Source organism: Melanotaenia boesemani, chromosome 1 (genome assembly GCF_017639745.1).
Source record: "Melanotaenia boesemani isolate fMelBoe1 chromosome 1, fMelBoe1.pri, whole genome shotgun sequence".
Taxonomy (NCBI): Eukaryota; Metazoa; Chordata; class Actinopteri; order Atheriniformes; family Melanotaeniidae; genus Melanotaenia; species Melanotaenia boesemani.
The window spans coordinates 39,536,505-39,551,830 of record NC_055682.1 but is presented as its reverse complement, the minus strand read 5'-3'; the positions used below and the strand labels follow the sequence as shown (position 1 = coordinate 39,551,830).

At 41.9% G+C, this 15,326-nt stretch overlaps 1 protein-coding gene across 3 annotated transcripts in view; it reads left to right on the top strand.

Moving 5' to 3' along the window:
• LOC121637631 (AP-2 complex subunit alpha-2-like) overlaps positions 1–15,326 on the top strand; it is a 48,355-nt gene that overhangs the window by 12,580 nt on the left and 20,449 nt on the right. The window contains exons 10-21 of one of the 3 annotated variants that reach the window (XM_041981812.1): positions 939–1,076; positions 1,158–1,340; positions 3,207–3,304; positions 4,372–4,603; positions 5,871–6,029; positions 6,576–6,709; positions 7,293–7,375; positions 7,477–7,551; positions 7,716–7,839; positions 7,922–8,038; positions 8,756–8,825; positions 9,012–9,338. In XM_041981812.1, the coding sequence (XP_041837746.1) occupies positions 939–1,076; positions 1,158–1,340; positions 3,207–3,304; positions 4,372–4,603; positions 5,871–6,029; positions 6,576–6,709; positions 7,293–7,375; positions 7,477–7,551; positions 7,716–7,839; positions 7,922–8,038; positions 8,756–8,825; positions 9,012–9,098 (1,500 nt within the window). In that variant the 3' untranslated portion in view covers positions 9,099–9,338. Of the gene's footprint in view, positions 1–938; positions 1,077–1,157; positions 1,341–3,206; positions 3,305–4,371; positions 4,604–5,870; positions 6,030–6,575; positions 6,710–7,292; positions 7,376–7,476; positions 7,552–7,715; positions 7,840–7,921; positions 8,039–8,755; positions 8,826–9,011; positions 9,339–15,326 lie in introns of those variants that run through there. The other 2 variants (XM_041981820.1, XM_041981805.1) reach the window with 2 other exon arrangements.

Sequence of the window (15,326 nt, the reverse complement as noted above, 5' to 3'; positions counted from 1 at the left end):
TTTTTTAACAGGATGACGATTTCACTGACGTTTTCCTGAAATGTCCAATGTTTTCATCCCTTTTTTAAGGCATTGAACCGTTCCACTCTTTCCATTTGAAGACAGATCCTTCTTTTTCCCCAGACTGCATGAAAACCGGGAACAAACGTGGAACAAGCTTCCCCCGACACTAAAGATCAAACTTGTCTGAGATGGATATGGTGATCTAAACAACCAGGAGCAACAGCACAAGTTAAATCTAACACAGAAAACTGAAACCAAAATGTTTTATTAATTGAAATCCTACATTCAGAATAATCTGGAACACAGTGTTTTTATTTGAAAACACATAAAACTTAATCAGAAAGTAAAATCAAAGAAGCTGTATCACGTTCAGGGGTTAGGTAAAAGTATAATTCTGACACTTGATATCACTGCATCTTCTGTCGCTGCTGAACATTCATTTTTAGATCCCCTTTTTAAAGCCATATCAGCAGAAACAGTTTGTGTTTGTGGAGGCGATGCAAGTGTTGAATCACAGTCCAGATGAAGCAAGCAAATGGAAGGAAAAGTTAAAGAAGAGATGAGTTTGATCTGTGAAGAAATCAGGAGGAATTTGGTCAGGCAGATTACAGGTTTATCATAGATTACGTGTCGGAGTGTAACGCACCAGAAGTCGGAGCGTGTGATTAAATTCAGCTACACGTTTAGCTCAATGCTAAAACGTGTAGGCAACATATATGAAGAGGAGCAGGAAAAACATACTGTGAACTTATGATTTGGAGGAGCATCAGGAGATATCTGCACTGTCGTCATGGCAACGCTGCTGTTCATGTCTTCAAATACTAAATATTACTAAAAATTTATAGTTGGCAGTATTTCAGTAAAACAGCCCAACTTGCCTGAACTTGCTTTGCTAGTTCAGTCAAAGCTTAAATGTTCATGTGTCTCCTGTGCAGACAGAGAGAGACGTGAGCGTCCGCCAGCGGGCTGTGGATCTGCTGTACGCCATGTGCGACCGCAGCAACGCCAGGCAGATCGTGGCAGAGATGCTGAGATACTTGGAGACTGCAGACTACTCAATCAGAGAGGAAATAGTGAGTCATCAGTACAGAAAAGCTCAGGCTCGGGTTCTCAGTGGAAGCTGTCGCTCTCAGCCGCCGGCCTTTCTTCTGCAGGTCCTCAAGGTGGCCATCCTGGCTGAAAAGTACGCAGTGGACTACACCTGGTACGTGGACACAATCCTCAACCTCATCCGCATCGCTGGTGACCATGTCAGCGAGGAGGTGTGGTACCGGGTCATCCAGATTGTCATAAACCGCGATGACGCCCAGGGATATGCTGCCAAAACTGTCTTTCAGGTGGGAATGAAGATCAGCTGACTGTCAGTGTACAACAACAAAAGCATCATTTAAAGCAAACATGCTTATTTAAGTGAGAATTACCTGCATCTGTTGCACAAGGTGGAAATTAACTCGTAGTGCAGCAAGTGTCCTGAGAGACTTCATGGCTGAAGTGTTGTCAGCTCATCGCAGCTGGTGCACGTCCCAATATTTCCTATGATGTGAGCTGTTATAAAGCTTGTTTTATTTATATTACTTTGAGATGTTTAGGTTCATGTTATGTCATCCTTCAAACAGCCAACCAGGGGTGGAGCCAGCATAGTGTCCAGACACGCATGGATCACCAGTATCACTACACCAGTTTAAAGTAAATCAGAAAGTAATTTCTTAATTCGTCATACTTTAAAGTTATTGACTTTTGGCCGCAGATTTGTAGAAGAGATTTTGTCCCTGTGCAGGTACAATTACTAAAGTTATGCAAGGCTTTGATGTTAGCATGAAGTTACGTAGCAGTGCTAATCTAGTTCTATGTAACGCTAGATTAGTTTTAAATGTGGGGAAACCACGGCATAATTGGTCTTCAGTGAGGATATTAAGGGAATAAACACCAAGATTTTCACATTGGAGCTGAAATTAAACTATAAAGATGCTTAAAGTTACTTAATGCTAAGTTAGAGCTTCATGATCCAGTTTAATTTAAACAGGAGGCTAAAGTCTCTAGTCGCTCTAGAGGAGGAGACATTGCTAAGCTTCTGCTTCAGAGAGGCACACTGGATTTATACTCACTGAAGAGCTGATCTGCCATGTTGTTTTCAGTGTTGTTAGAGTTTGGTGTTCATAGAATAGAATAGAATAGAAATACTTTATTAATCCCTTTGGAGAGTCCTCAGGGAAATTTGGTGGTTGCACTGATAAATGTTTCTATGTTTTGTTTTGCACACGATCTTCTGGCTGTCTTTTGTGATATGATAAGCTGCTTTTTATTGAATGAAAGTTGTTGGGAGTGGATAAAGTGAACACATAGGTAAGCTCCACCTTACTCTGTTCTGACCAGTGGGCTTGTGACACGCCTCTACTCACTTGAGACTGACTGATAAGACACGGGAAGTGTTGAAACGTTATTCCTCTGAAGTTTGCACTGTAACTCCAGCGGTGAGCTGCAGCTCCAGCCTGATGTTCTTTAGCTGTGAAGCACCTGATAGCCGTTTTTTGGAAGAAGCGCAGAGTACCTTGATTTCCTCTAACTGCTCATATTTTGTGTAGGAAGGTGTAAGAATGAAGAGAAAGGGAGAAATTTCTGACTTTTTTCATAAAGAGGAGGACACACATCAGGCCGATACAGATCCCAGCCCCAGTATCAGCAGCCCAACAGCTCCCAACATGGATCCAGTCCACCAACCAGAACTTATCCCCCTACCACACATCAAGCTCCACATTCTGCCCCCAAAACAACCACCTTACCTTCTATGGACCTTTTTCAACTTGTTGCAAATATTTGCACTTTAGATTATTAAAGTAAAGATGTTTCACTTCCTATGTCTCTCCAATGTGACCACAGTTATCACAGCAGAGTGTGTGTGTGTGAGTGTGTGTGTGTGTGTGTGTGTGTGTATGAGATGGAGGAAAACAGTTTCTTATTAAATGGACCCCCTGATAGTCCTGCCCACTGTCTAATAGAGTGTAGCAACCAGACAGGGTTTTATCACACACAGCCAAACACTGACATTTGTTTAAACAATAAAAGGATCACATTTTAAATCAAATTAGATTTTGTCCAATCCAGTCAAAAGAAACCCTTTTAGTTGGCTGCAGGTTGCATGAAGAAAACAAGTCTGTTGTTGATGGGCATGTTGTTCCTAACTCATTGTATGTGAACGTTTGTAGGCACTACAGGCTCCAGCCTGCCATGAGAATCTAGTCAAGGTGGGAGGTTACATCCTCGGAGAGTTTGGAAACCTGATTGCTGGTGACTCACGCTCCAGGTACAAACAGCACATTTCAAATTTTTAATACTCTCATTTAGTTTCCAGTTTTCAGAAAAATTCCACACCTAAAGCAAATTAAAATGAAAAAGTAGAGGTTTATTTTACCTGGACCAGCAGGTTTCTGCTGCAGGCAGTAAATGTTTTTCTTATCTAGTCTGACTGAAGTCAAATTCGCTTCGTTAAATCCAACCAGCCAGATAATTTAACCCTTTAAATGCCAAGCCTTTTTTTTTGGCTGTTTTTAGTTTATTTATTTTTATATAAAAATGCATGTAGAAGCTGAACCCTTTTAATTCCAGTCAAAAACCAGACATTATTTTTCAGGACAGACTGGGAGGTAAAATGATGTAAAATGAATGTATGAATAGATGTAGCAGCATAAAGGTCGACCAGAAGAAGAAAGCAGAATTTATTACTAACAGAACTTTGTAGAAATAACACACAGATCAACAGTGACCAAACCTTTTCTCATCTCATCATCCTCTCAAGTCTTTCAGGAGAAAAATATTGTTATAGAAACAAACACACAACATAAACTATTTCCATGTTTCCACTTTTTCCTCATTTCCAGTTATTCCTGCTAATATTTACCTGCTATCCTCACTAAACCAACTCCAGCTCAGCTGCTTTGTGGCGCCACCGTGCATCAGAAACGTCTTCTTGGCTTTATTCCAGCCATAGAGGAGCATTATTTTTCTTCTTTTCACACACACATAGAACTTTCTGCTCACTGGTTGATCTTTGGCTGCTCCTGATTGGACGTTACCGTCAATCTAAGCTCTCTGATTGGTGGAAAGTCTGACAGGAAGTGGCTTCATCATCATGTCCAGGTCTAAATAGAGGTCTCTTAGCAACATAGTAGTGATGGTGATGTTTTTAATAATAAAAATGTGATAAATAATGCTGTTATTGTGCATCACGTATTGAGGATTTATTATGTAACATAAGAAATGGTGCTCAGGGTCACCGGCGATATAGCAGACACCATAATGAGTATGGTATCACGTGGTAAGGCCAGTATGACTTACTGATTTCATTTAGCTCTGTGTGCTCTCCTCTTTCAGCCCTCTGGTCCAGTTCAACCTCCTCCACTCCAAGTTTCACCTGTGCTCTGTGCCAACTCGGGCCCTGTTGCTGTCCGCTTACATCAAGTTCATTAATTTGTTTCCAGAAGTTAAATCCACAATCCAAGACGTCTTGCGCTCAGACAGCCAGCTCCGCAACGCCGATGTTGAGCTGCAGCAGAGAGCTGTCGAGTACCTTCGACTCAGCTGCATCGCCAGCACGGACATACTGGTTGGTGAAACACACACAGCCCAACATGAACCATCAAAAACTCCCAAACAGGAGGCCTCTTCAGTTCAAGAGCGGAAGTCTTCGACTAGATGAAAGTGATGAATCACAAATCTGCATTTGACAAGGGAGATCATTTAATTCAATTCAGCTTTATTCGTATAGCACCAGTTAACAACAAAGTCATCTCAGGGCATTTTACAGACAATCAATTACATTTTTTGTGATCCAGTTAAAATAAATCCACATTAGTCAAATTTATAATACCTATGTTTGTAAAAGCATTCATGAAATAACTACCTTGCTAAGGAAACCAGTGGATTTCATCAAATCTTTTTAATTCAAACCTCCATCCTGAGATGCAGTGGAAAGGAAAAACTCCTTTTTAAGAGGAAGGAAAACCTCCATCAGAACCAGAACAGGAAGGAAAACCTCCATCAGAACCAGAACAGGAAGGAAAACCTCCATCAGAACCAGAACAGGAAGGAAAACCTCCATCAGAACCAGAACAGGAAGGAAAACCTTCGGTAGCACCTGAACCAGGAAGGACGGCCATCTGCCTGGACCAGTGGGGGGTGGAGAGGACAGGAAAGGGGGGTCAACAAGCACCATGACTCTAAGCCAGGGATACCTGCTGAGAAAGAAGAAGAGAAACACAACATATTGATGCCAATACTCTCATATGTTTATACATGGAGAGTAAAGAGCAGAGACCAGCTCAGAAGGAAGGAAGTGCTCATCATGGGACGGGCTCCAACTCTCTAAGCCTGTGGTCGCATAATTAAGGGATGGCTAAACCACCTCTAACTGTAAGATTTATCAAAAACTCGAGTTTGAAGTCTAATCTTAAAGGTGGAGAGGGGGTGTGCTTCCTGAAGCCAGACTGGGAGCTGGTTCCACAGCGAGGGGTCTGATAATTGAAGTTTCTGCTTCTATTCTACATGTAGAGCCTCTAGGAACCACCAGTAAACCTGAGAGTAGTCCAGCCTGGAAGTAACAAATCCATGGACTAGTTTTCTGAGACAGCATGTTAATTATTTTGCCAGTACTACATATGCGGCAGAAGGTGGTCCTAGAAATATATGAGCTAAAGGACAGGTCCTGGTCCAACAAAACTCCATATTGTAGGACTGGAAGCCAAGTTAATACCATCCAGAGTACTTCCATAGCTGGTTAGACAACGACCTCAGTCTGTTGCATGTTTAATGATGATGAAAAGAAAAACATTTTTAATATTTAAAGATGTTGTAATCAGTCTTTCTGTCCTCAGGCCACAGTGTTAGAAGAAATGCCCCCATTCCCCGAGAGAGAGTGTTCAATCCTGGCCAAGCTGAAGAAAAAGAAGGGCTCCAGCAAACTGCCTGTCATCGAGGATACCCGACGCAGCGTCAACGGTAGCAGCGAGTGCAGCGAGGACGTTGAAGTCATGGTAACTCAGAAATTGTGCTGTTAGCTTGAGTTTCTTCACTTTGAGTTTAAGCAAGCAGGTCAGATTCCTGGCTACCAACGGCCGACCCCCCTCCAGGTACACGCCTCTCGCTCTCCAGGCTGAGCAAGTAGTTGCTGTTAGCATCGTTTAGTTGGCCAGGGCTGAACGGAGCCGGCCTGAACGCCACTGCCTGGCACTCAGCGGGGTTGGTGGCATCTCTCTTTGAATATGAGACTTGCACAAGTTTCAGTTTGACACAGTTTCATGTTTTATAACTTTGCATTGAGATAAAGAGGAAATGCCCAGCTGGCTGGGTCAGGAGGGGGATGGCATGTCACAAATCCAGGTCGGACTTGAACCCAGACCAGCTGTGTGGAGGAGTTCATGTGTAGCTTGAGTTTAAGTTCTGATCATCATGCTAATTAAAACAAAATGCCCCAGGAGCTGCAGATCACTCAATGTGTAAAAGTATCATAGAAGCCAGCTGAATGCTAAGCTAGGCTGCCTGTGCGTTAGGGATAACATTTGCTGGTGTTTCTCTCCTAGGGAACGACCCGTCCTGCTACAGATGTGCTGAATCTAAACTCATCACCCTCTGCAGGAGCCAGTCTGCTAGTTGATGTCTTGTCTGACATCTCCACCCCTACATCCACACACGTGTCGGAGGAACATTTTTCCAGGTGACTGCTATACATTTGTAAACTAAGAGGCACTGAATTTAGCAGAAATACCCCAGTCGGGATCATCCTGACTGGGATCCAAGTCGAAGCGAAAACAAAGCAACACAGATTTGTTTGTTTGTTTTCATTCGGTGTGGACGTTGCTCTGATCGGCCTTCCTGGTTCAGACATGTTCTTTATTGAAAAGTGATGATATTGTGGGACCTTTACAATTATTTAATTGCAGCTTTTAATACTGCGATTATTTGTGAAATCAAGTAAATGTGACGTCGCTACAGTGAACGCACAGAAACAGCTTCCCACTATGTCTCTGTGTTGCTAAGTAGCTGATGTGTTGATCACTGTACATCAAATGTACTTAAACTGATCATAAGTAAATGCTTTGATCAGGAGCCCTGTGCCATCCATGAGATCAGATGGATGCATTGCTAGAAGTGATTCTCAGGCTCTCTTCTCAGGAAAGATAATTTCTGTGTTTTGGATCTCTGCTTTTGGGAACTTTGACTGTTAATAACTTTGCCTCTAAGGGTTTGGTAACAATCTTTTCATAATGTGCTATTTGTTATTTACTATCATGTTTCAGCTTTGTGTGCAGGAACAGTGGTGTCATCTTCGAGAACCAGCTTCTGCAGATCGGACTGAAGGCTGAGTTTCGTCAGAACCTGGGTGACCGACCTTACAGCATCATTTACCTCAAACTGAGTTCTGCGTTTTCTCGCTTTGGTAAAATTTGTGTCTTTAAAAACAACGTACTTGTTTTCTTCCAGGTCGCATGTATGTGTTTTATGGCAACAAGACATCTACTCAGTTCCTCAGCTTCACCTCATCAGTGAGCAGCCGTGATATCCTTCAGACTCACCACTCTGCTCCGTGGCTTCTCAGCAGACATGAGCAGTGCAGTTTGCTGTTAACACTTAAAGAAAGGATGTGAGCAGTTGTTGGTTCTTTGTGTAGCTTTGCTAAAATGAATTTTAGTGTCTGTGGAGTCCTTGACGACCATCTCCACAGCTGAATGTCCATGCTAAGGCGGTAGACTCCATAATAGAGGGTGGAGCTCAGGTCCAGCAGCTTCTGAACATTGAATGTGTGTCAGATTTCTCAGATGCACCAGTACTCAGCATTGCGTTCAGGTAGGAGAACGAATCCAGCTTTATTTTTCGGTGTAGGTAGCGCCTGAGATGTGTGCTAACTTCCTGCTGTGTGTGAGGGCAGATGTGGTGGAGCTTTGCAGAACATCGCAGTGAAGCTTCCTGTGATGCTGAATAAGTTTTTCCAGCCTACAACCATGATGTCCCAAGACTTCTTCCAACGCTGGAAACAGCTCGGAGCGTAAGCCTTGCTTTACAGGGTCCACCGTTCCTGATGTAGTGGAAATATTTTTTTAAGTAAAATGCATAACAACTAATAATATATAAATTGCTTTGGATTGCTCTGAAAATGTGTGTTGTGTATTAAATAAATAGCAGTTATGAACTTTATACACACCATATAAGCATTTTCAGACCAGACAGTTGCGACTTATTTATGTTTTAATCATCGGTTAACACAGTTATATTTAATCATTCATGCATTGGTGTTCGTCACAGCTTCATTCAGACTGGCACAATGACGTAGGTGTAATTTTGACACTAGTAGGGACATAAAAGTTATGACAGATCTGTATTTCTAATATAGAAAAGATCCAGAATATTCTATTTAGTGAAGGTTTTTTTCTTTAATGAATTCAGGATTATTTTAGTTACTGTTATGAGTTAATTAAAAGTGAAGGGCAGCTGTTTCACATCATTATTATCCAGAAGAGTTTGATTTAGTGATATATAATAACCTCTCTGTAATATGCTACTCTCTAGATAAGACCTGGGCTCTGAGCCTTTCCTCCCGCCTCAGCGTCTTCGGCAGCTTTAATTCTGTTAACTCAGTTAGCAGCTGGGTTTCCACACACACTCGGCTGCTGTAGGATGAATGAAATCTGTGTCTGAATGAGATTGATACTTCTTGCTGTGAATAAAGAGAATTCATTATTTTCTGTCCCTTCTGTGTCCTCAGGCCTCAACAAGAGGTTCAGAAAATCTTCAAAGCCAAACACTCAATGGACATGGACGTAACCAAAGCAAAGGTAAAGTCTAGTGGAGGTGTTAATGTGTTTATATAACACACACACTCACACTCTCTAAATCACATCGTACAGAAACATGCTGCAGTGGAGGTATCCACACCAAGAGTGCAGATATGCAAAACGTCGCACTGTGTGTGTGTGTGCGTGTGTGTGTGTGTGTGTGTGTGTGTGTGTGTGTGTGTGCAGGAAATGTCCTGGAGCCTCATTTATAAAACTGTGCGTAGCAAAGATGACTACAGGTGGCATACGCAGGGAAAAAAGGAAATCATGTGAAGAAGGGGAGAGGCGGATTCTTTCGGGATGCGGGACTGAGATCCTGATGGACCACGTTGTAAAACATAAGGCTTTATTTGATGAGGACGGTGTGGACCAGGACCAGGGTCAGAAAGGCAGAGGAGGGCAGCAGGTGGTAGATGCTGTCAACGGCGTGTCGGAGGCATCGGATGAAGCCGGTGATTTAGTCCTATTCATAAAATAAATATGCACAGATATAACTTGAGACTGGTACCAGTTTATTTAATGTTAAATAATATTTCTTTATAGTTCCTAAAATAGTATTGTAAAAAAAGCAAAAAAAAGCTCCTCCTCCTCCTCTCAAGGGTTTCATAAGCGTTGCATCACTTGTTGAGCCTCCACCCTCCACCCTCCGGTCTACGTCCTGCTCTGCTGAGTCATGGGTGGATCAGGCCAATCAGCCACAACACTGATACGCAACATGTTTGCATTACATGTGATTTGGATGTTTAGAGAATGAAAACACTTTTTATTAATGACAGCAGATTCAATTTCCAATTTGCAATTTCCCTCTGGGATCAAAGTATTCTTTTTTCTTCCATTTGATGTTTAATTTCATTCTTACTTTGTGTTCTTAATGGAGCTTTAGTGCATCAACAGCATCGATTACATCAGGGAAACTGGACGTTTCTGCAAACTGCACTGCTTTGTTTACCTTTCTTCCCCAGTGTAGGAACGTTACTGTAGCTTGTGGCAAACCAACGATGCTGCTAACACGGCTGAAGGTTGGCGGTGATATCCCAGACCTGTCAGTGTTAACACTTACAGAGGGACTGGCACGGCGTGGTTCCTCCTGTAACGCCGGACCCAAAGAATCACAGAGGTTCGACACCATCACAGAGGTCCGACACCATCACAGAGGTCCGACACCATCACAGAGGTCCGACACCATCACAGAGGTCCGAGACCATCACAGAGGTCCGACACCATCACAGAGGTCCGACACCATCACAGAGGTCCGACACCATCACAGAGGTCCGAGACCATCACAGAGGTCCGAGACCATCACAGAGGTCCGACACCATCACAGAGGTCCGACACCATCACAGAGGTCCGACACCATCACAGAGGTCCGAGACATCACAGAGGTCCGACACCATCACAGAGGTCCGACACCACCACAGAGGTCCGACACCATCACAGATGTCCGACACCATCACAGAGGTTTCGACACCATCACAGAGGTCCGACACCATCACAGAGGTCCGAGACCATCACAGAGGTCCGAGACATCACAGAGGTCCGACACCATCACAGAGGCCTAAAAGCACAGCACAGGGCAGTCAAAACCGGCTCTTGAGCCATTCAGCAAGTCTTGATCTCTGAAAATCCGCTTACTCGGGAGTCTCGCATCATATCGTCCAGCAGTGCCAGATAAACTGTGTGTGTTTACACACTAGAGAGCCTTTTTCTATCCAAACTATATATATATCCTGATTAAATATCCTGATTGTAGCCTGACTGATGAGCACGTTTCCATGGCGACCCTGTTATTTTAATTGTAATTAGGGTCCGAGCCATACAAAGTATGGCAAGGCCCTATTGTTACTGAAATGTTTATTCTCCTCCTCCTCCTCCTCCTCCTCCTCCTAAGCGCTTCCACCCCAAATTTGACCCCCTAAACACCCATGAAAAGTTGTGAAACTTGGCACACACCTCAAGCCCGGCGAAAATTGCAATATTCTAAGGTCCGCATACACTTCGATGCACAAATGGCTCAACAGCGCCACCTACAGACACCAAAAATCCCCAATTGAATGGGGTCCCAAAAGTCTACTTCGACGTAGGAAGACGAAACTCGGCACACACGTCTAACTCCCCAAGCTGAGCAAAAAAGTCAATCAAACACCTCTTGCCATGGCAACGGTGTGCCCGCCATCTTGGCGTGTGCGGCCACTTTTTGCACTTTACACACATCGTATTTTAACAAACTAGTCTGACGGGATTCGTGCCATTGACTCCAAACTTGGTGGGAAGCTTCCTGACAAGTTGGGGACCAAACGCTATTCAAATCTTTCTAATAGTAGAAAGCCTGTTACCGTGGTAACCCACGCAAAATGACCTTCTCGCCATGAAACACGGTTTGCTCATATCTCCATAGAAATAATGGGATCTGCACCAAAGTTCACAGTATTCATACTTGTAACACCCCAAGTCCAGCAAAGAAGTCAATCAAACACCTGTTGCCATGGCAACGGGGTGCCCGCCATCTTGGATTTCATTGCCATTTGAACGAACTAGTCTGAGGGGATTCGTGCGACCGACTCCAAACTTGGTGGGAAGCTTCCTGACAAGTTGGGGACCAAACGCTATTCAAATCTTTCTAATAGCAGAAAGCATGTTACCATGGCAACCGATGGAAAATTACCTTCTCGCCATGAAACACGGTTTGCTCATATCTCCATGCAAATACGTGGGATCTGCACCAAACTTAACAGTATTCATACATGTCACACCCCAAGTCCAGCAAAGAAGTCAATCGAACACCTGTTGCCATGGAAATGGGGTGGCCGCCATCTTGGATTTCACTGCCATTTGAACGAACTAGTCTGAGGGGATTCGTGCCATTGACTCCAAACTTGGTGGGAAGCCTTCTGACAAGTTGGGGACCAAACGCTATTAAAATCTTTCTAATAGCAGAAAGCCTGTAACCGTGGCAACCAACGGAAAAAAGCCTCCTCGCCATGAAACACGGTTTGCTCATATCTCCATAGGAATACATGGGAGCTGTGCCAAAGTTGACAAGATTCATACTTGTTGGGTCCCTAACACATTATAAGACCTGTTGCCATGGCAACATAGCATGTTAGCTAGCATGTTAGCATACTAGCAAAAAATGCTAACTAGGTATATCAAAATGTCCCTTTCCCAGTTTGCCCTTAATCAAATCGCCTAGCAGGTTAGCACGCTACCTAACATGCTAACAAGTTAGCATGCTAGCAAGAAATGCTAACTAGGTATATCAAAATTTCTGTCTCTCTGCTAGCCATTTTACTAAATCGCCTAAGATGTTAGGTGGCATGCTAGCATATTAGCAGAAAAATGGTAAATTCTTAGCTAGCCATTTTACCATGTTACATAGCATTTTTAGCACATTATCTAGGCTGCTAGCAATAAATACTAAGTAGGCACTATTGCATACCAGATAGATGAAGGTATTTCAGCATATCACACAAACACCCCATAAAACATGCTGTATAGATTCAAAGTAATTTATTCATATTGCAACAAATTAGAACACAAGTTTGTAAAACACTGTCTTCCATCTGGTTGAACAACTTGCTGCCAACTGCGACATCAGTCTCCTAGGGAAATGACAAAAAGGTATCAGTGTGCATATGTATATATACATACATGCACACGCACACAATCACATTCCACAATGTATTCTTCTGAACATCAATTCTCTTTTAAATCTAGTAAAACATCATTAAAACAGGTTTGGATCATTATAACACAAGCAATACTATTGCTGCAGGCTGGTCAATGCCTAACAGATACACAGCTACTATGCCCCTTTAATAACAGTAAACACACACTGCCACTATTGAATATTAATTTATGAAGCCTCAGGTTACAGCTTTTTTCATGCTCTTCTTAGGCTCAATCACAATCAGCACTTTGGTCCAACAGAGCTCAGCTTAACTGTTCATCATTGGCTTCTGTCAAATGAAAAAAACTGCTAAAATCTAAAAACTGCAAAATAAATACAACAGACCCACAGTATAATACATATAAACCAGCCAGATAGAAACAAAAAACCTGAGATTAATTTTTTTAAATAACAAAGACTTTCTGAAGAGTGAAAGAGTGTGTGTGAATAAACTAACTGTGTGTAGGATAGTGAGTAGTTAAATTTACTTATACGTACCTTAGCCGCCGTCACTTGATTATCCCTGTAATTAACTTTAAACACAGCAGTTACATACAACTAAAATTATATCATTAAATAAAACTCACAGAACAAGAGGCACAATCCTAAAACAACATATAACTAATTAACCACACTGAGGGCATGAGCTACAAAACCTGTATTACCAACTTTGCCATTTGGTCACTACATTTAACAACTTTTCAAGCCTCTTTAACTATTTCTTCTTAATACAACAACCAACAACAAATCTACTCACTATTCCGACATTTTCTGTACGTTCTCTGGACAGGAAGCACAGAATACCTTTGAAAATGGACTTACGTTGTACTGGTGTAAAGGATATCAACAGGGGACAAAATTTACTGACTACATACTAATTATTCAAAACAGGGAACTCAGATGAAGAACAGCACATTTAATACATTTCGATTACATTTATTTTAAAAAATGTAAAATTAAGTTTTAAGCATTTGGGCTGTCTTACTTAAAAGAACACATAATGCCCTCATGATCACTAAAATATGTAGGCACCACTAGCGCTTCTACTCTATAATTACTATTTTTTACGTAAACATGATCAATTACGGTGCCTTTCTCTGTAGTGGCTGTCGACACATGTTGCTCATATCCTCTGTCTGTCATTTTCTGACAAATTGTTGAGGACTTCAAAATGTCCTCTTTGAAATCGCCCAAAACAACAATGGTTCCACTTTGTGACTCTAACACATTTAACAATTCCTCAAAATGCCTGAAAAAGAGAGACACAGGATAGGATGGTGGCCTGTAAATGGCTGCTATTAAAATGTTGTATGTGACACATTTTACAGCTAAACACTCAATATTTAAACCTGCAACTGTGACACTTTCAAATTCTGCATTACTGTCACAGTACATGCCAACGCCACCATGTTGTTGGCCTTTAAGGGAAATTAACACTGGATTATCGCTATGATAGGCTAAACTACGTGGGGCATTACTAAACCTATAACCAGTGATTTCTACAGAATCTAAGCTAACATCAGCAGGTATCCATGTCTCTGTCACAGCAATACAGTTAGGCTGCAAATGCTGTGCACAGTGGGCCAAATCTGAGACATGGCGATTTAAACTTTGAACATTCATTAGAAATACTCTAAAACCCTCTTTTAGTACTGTGTGGCTTTCAGTTATAAATGGTGGCATATTAGCAATCGCCTGTTCAATGTTGGCATTACAATAAACAGCCTTCTCTTTAAAGTCCTGAATAATTAAACCAGACAGGCTTCTAACTCTACTTAATGCCACATATGCCTGTCCTGGTGCAAAGACCTTAGCTAAAGAGACAACAGCACTATCTACTGTAAGCCCCTGTACTTTGTGTACAGTACAGGCCCAAGCTAACTTTAAAGGAAACTGTCGTCTCATGCCTTTTTTATTGGCTCTCTCTTCCTGAGGTTCAATTGGTACTGAACCCATTAACTCTGCTGATGGATAAATGGTTTGTTTCCTCGTCTTTATGCCTACCTTATCATCATCAAATTTTACATATACTTTGAGAGGAAACGTATTTTTTTCAGGCTGTTCTATGTATATACACATACACCATTTACTAAACCGTCATTTACATCGATGTTTTGAGACAACATGACTCGAGCATTTTTACCCAATAACAGCTCTCTTTGTAAAGCTGTTTTCTTGGCCCTAATATGATGATCTGGCTTTAACTCTAATTTACCAGTTTTTTTATTATAACCAAAGTCCTGTGCAGTTATAAGTATGTGGTCAGGACATATGCTCATTAACTGTTCCTCATTATATTCATCAACCTGGGAATTTGTAGCAAAGATGTGTAAGGCTGTGCTCTCTTCACCTGTTTCACACCGTTTTAAGACGTTTATATCGTCAGCTAACATTGCCGTACCTTTTCTATGCGTTCGCATTCTATTTAATATTCGCGCAAACTCTTCATCTTTTTGCCTAACGATTGTTTTTAACTCAACAAGCTCAAATAAACTAGACCACAAGTTCATTTGTACGTCTTGTACATACAATGCTTTCCCCTTTACTGGGGGCAACTGATAAAAATCTCCGACCGCGATTATGCTCACATTACCGAAAGGGTTATAGTCACCAGTTTGTTTGATTTGTCTTAATCTGCCATGGATGTAAGCCAATAGATTATGATTGACCATGGAGATTTCATCAATTATGACTATCTGCAAATCAATATATTTAACACGCAAAGAATTGAGCTTTTCCTCACTCAAAGGTGTGTAAGGCAGGCTCACGTCTTTGCCAATGCCAAATGTACTGTGGATAGTCGCTGCCTTTAAATTATAAGCAGCTATTCCGGT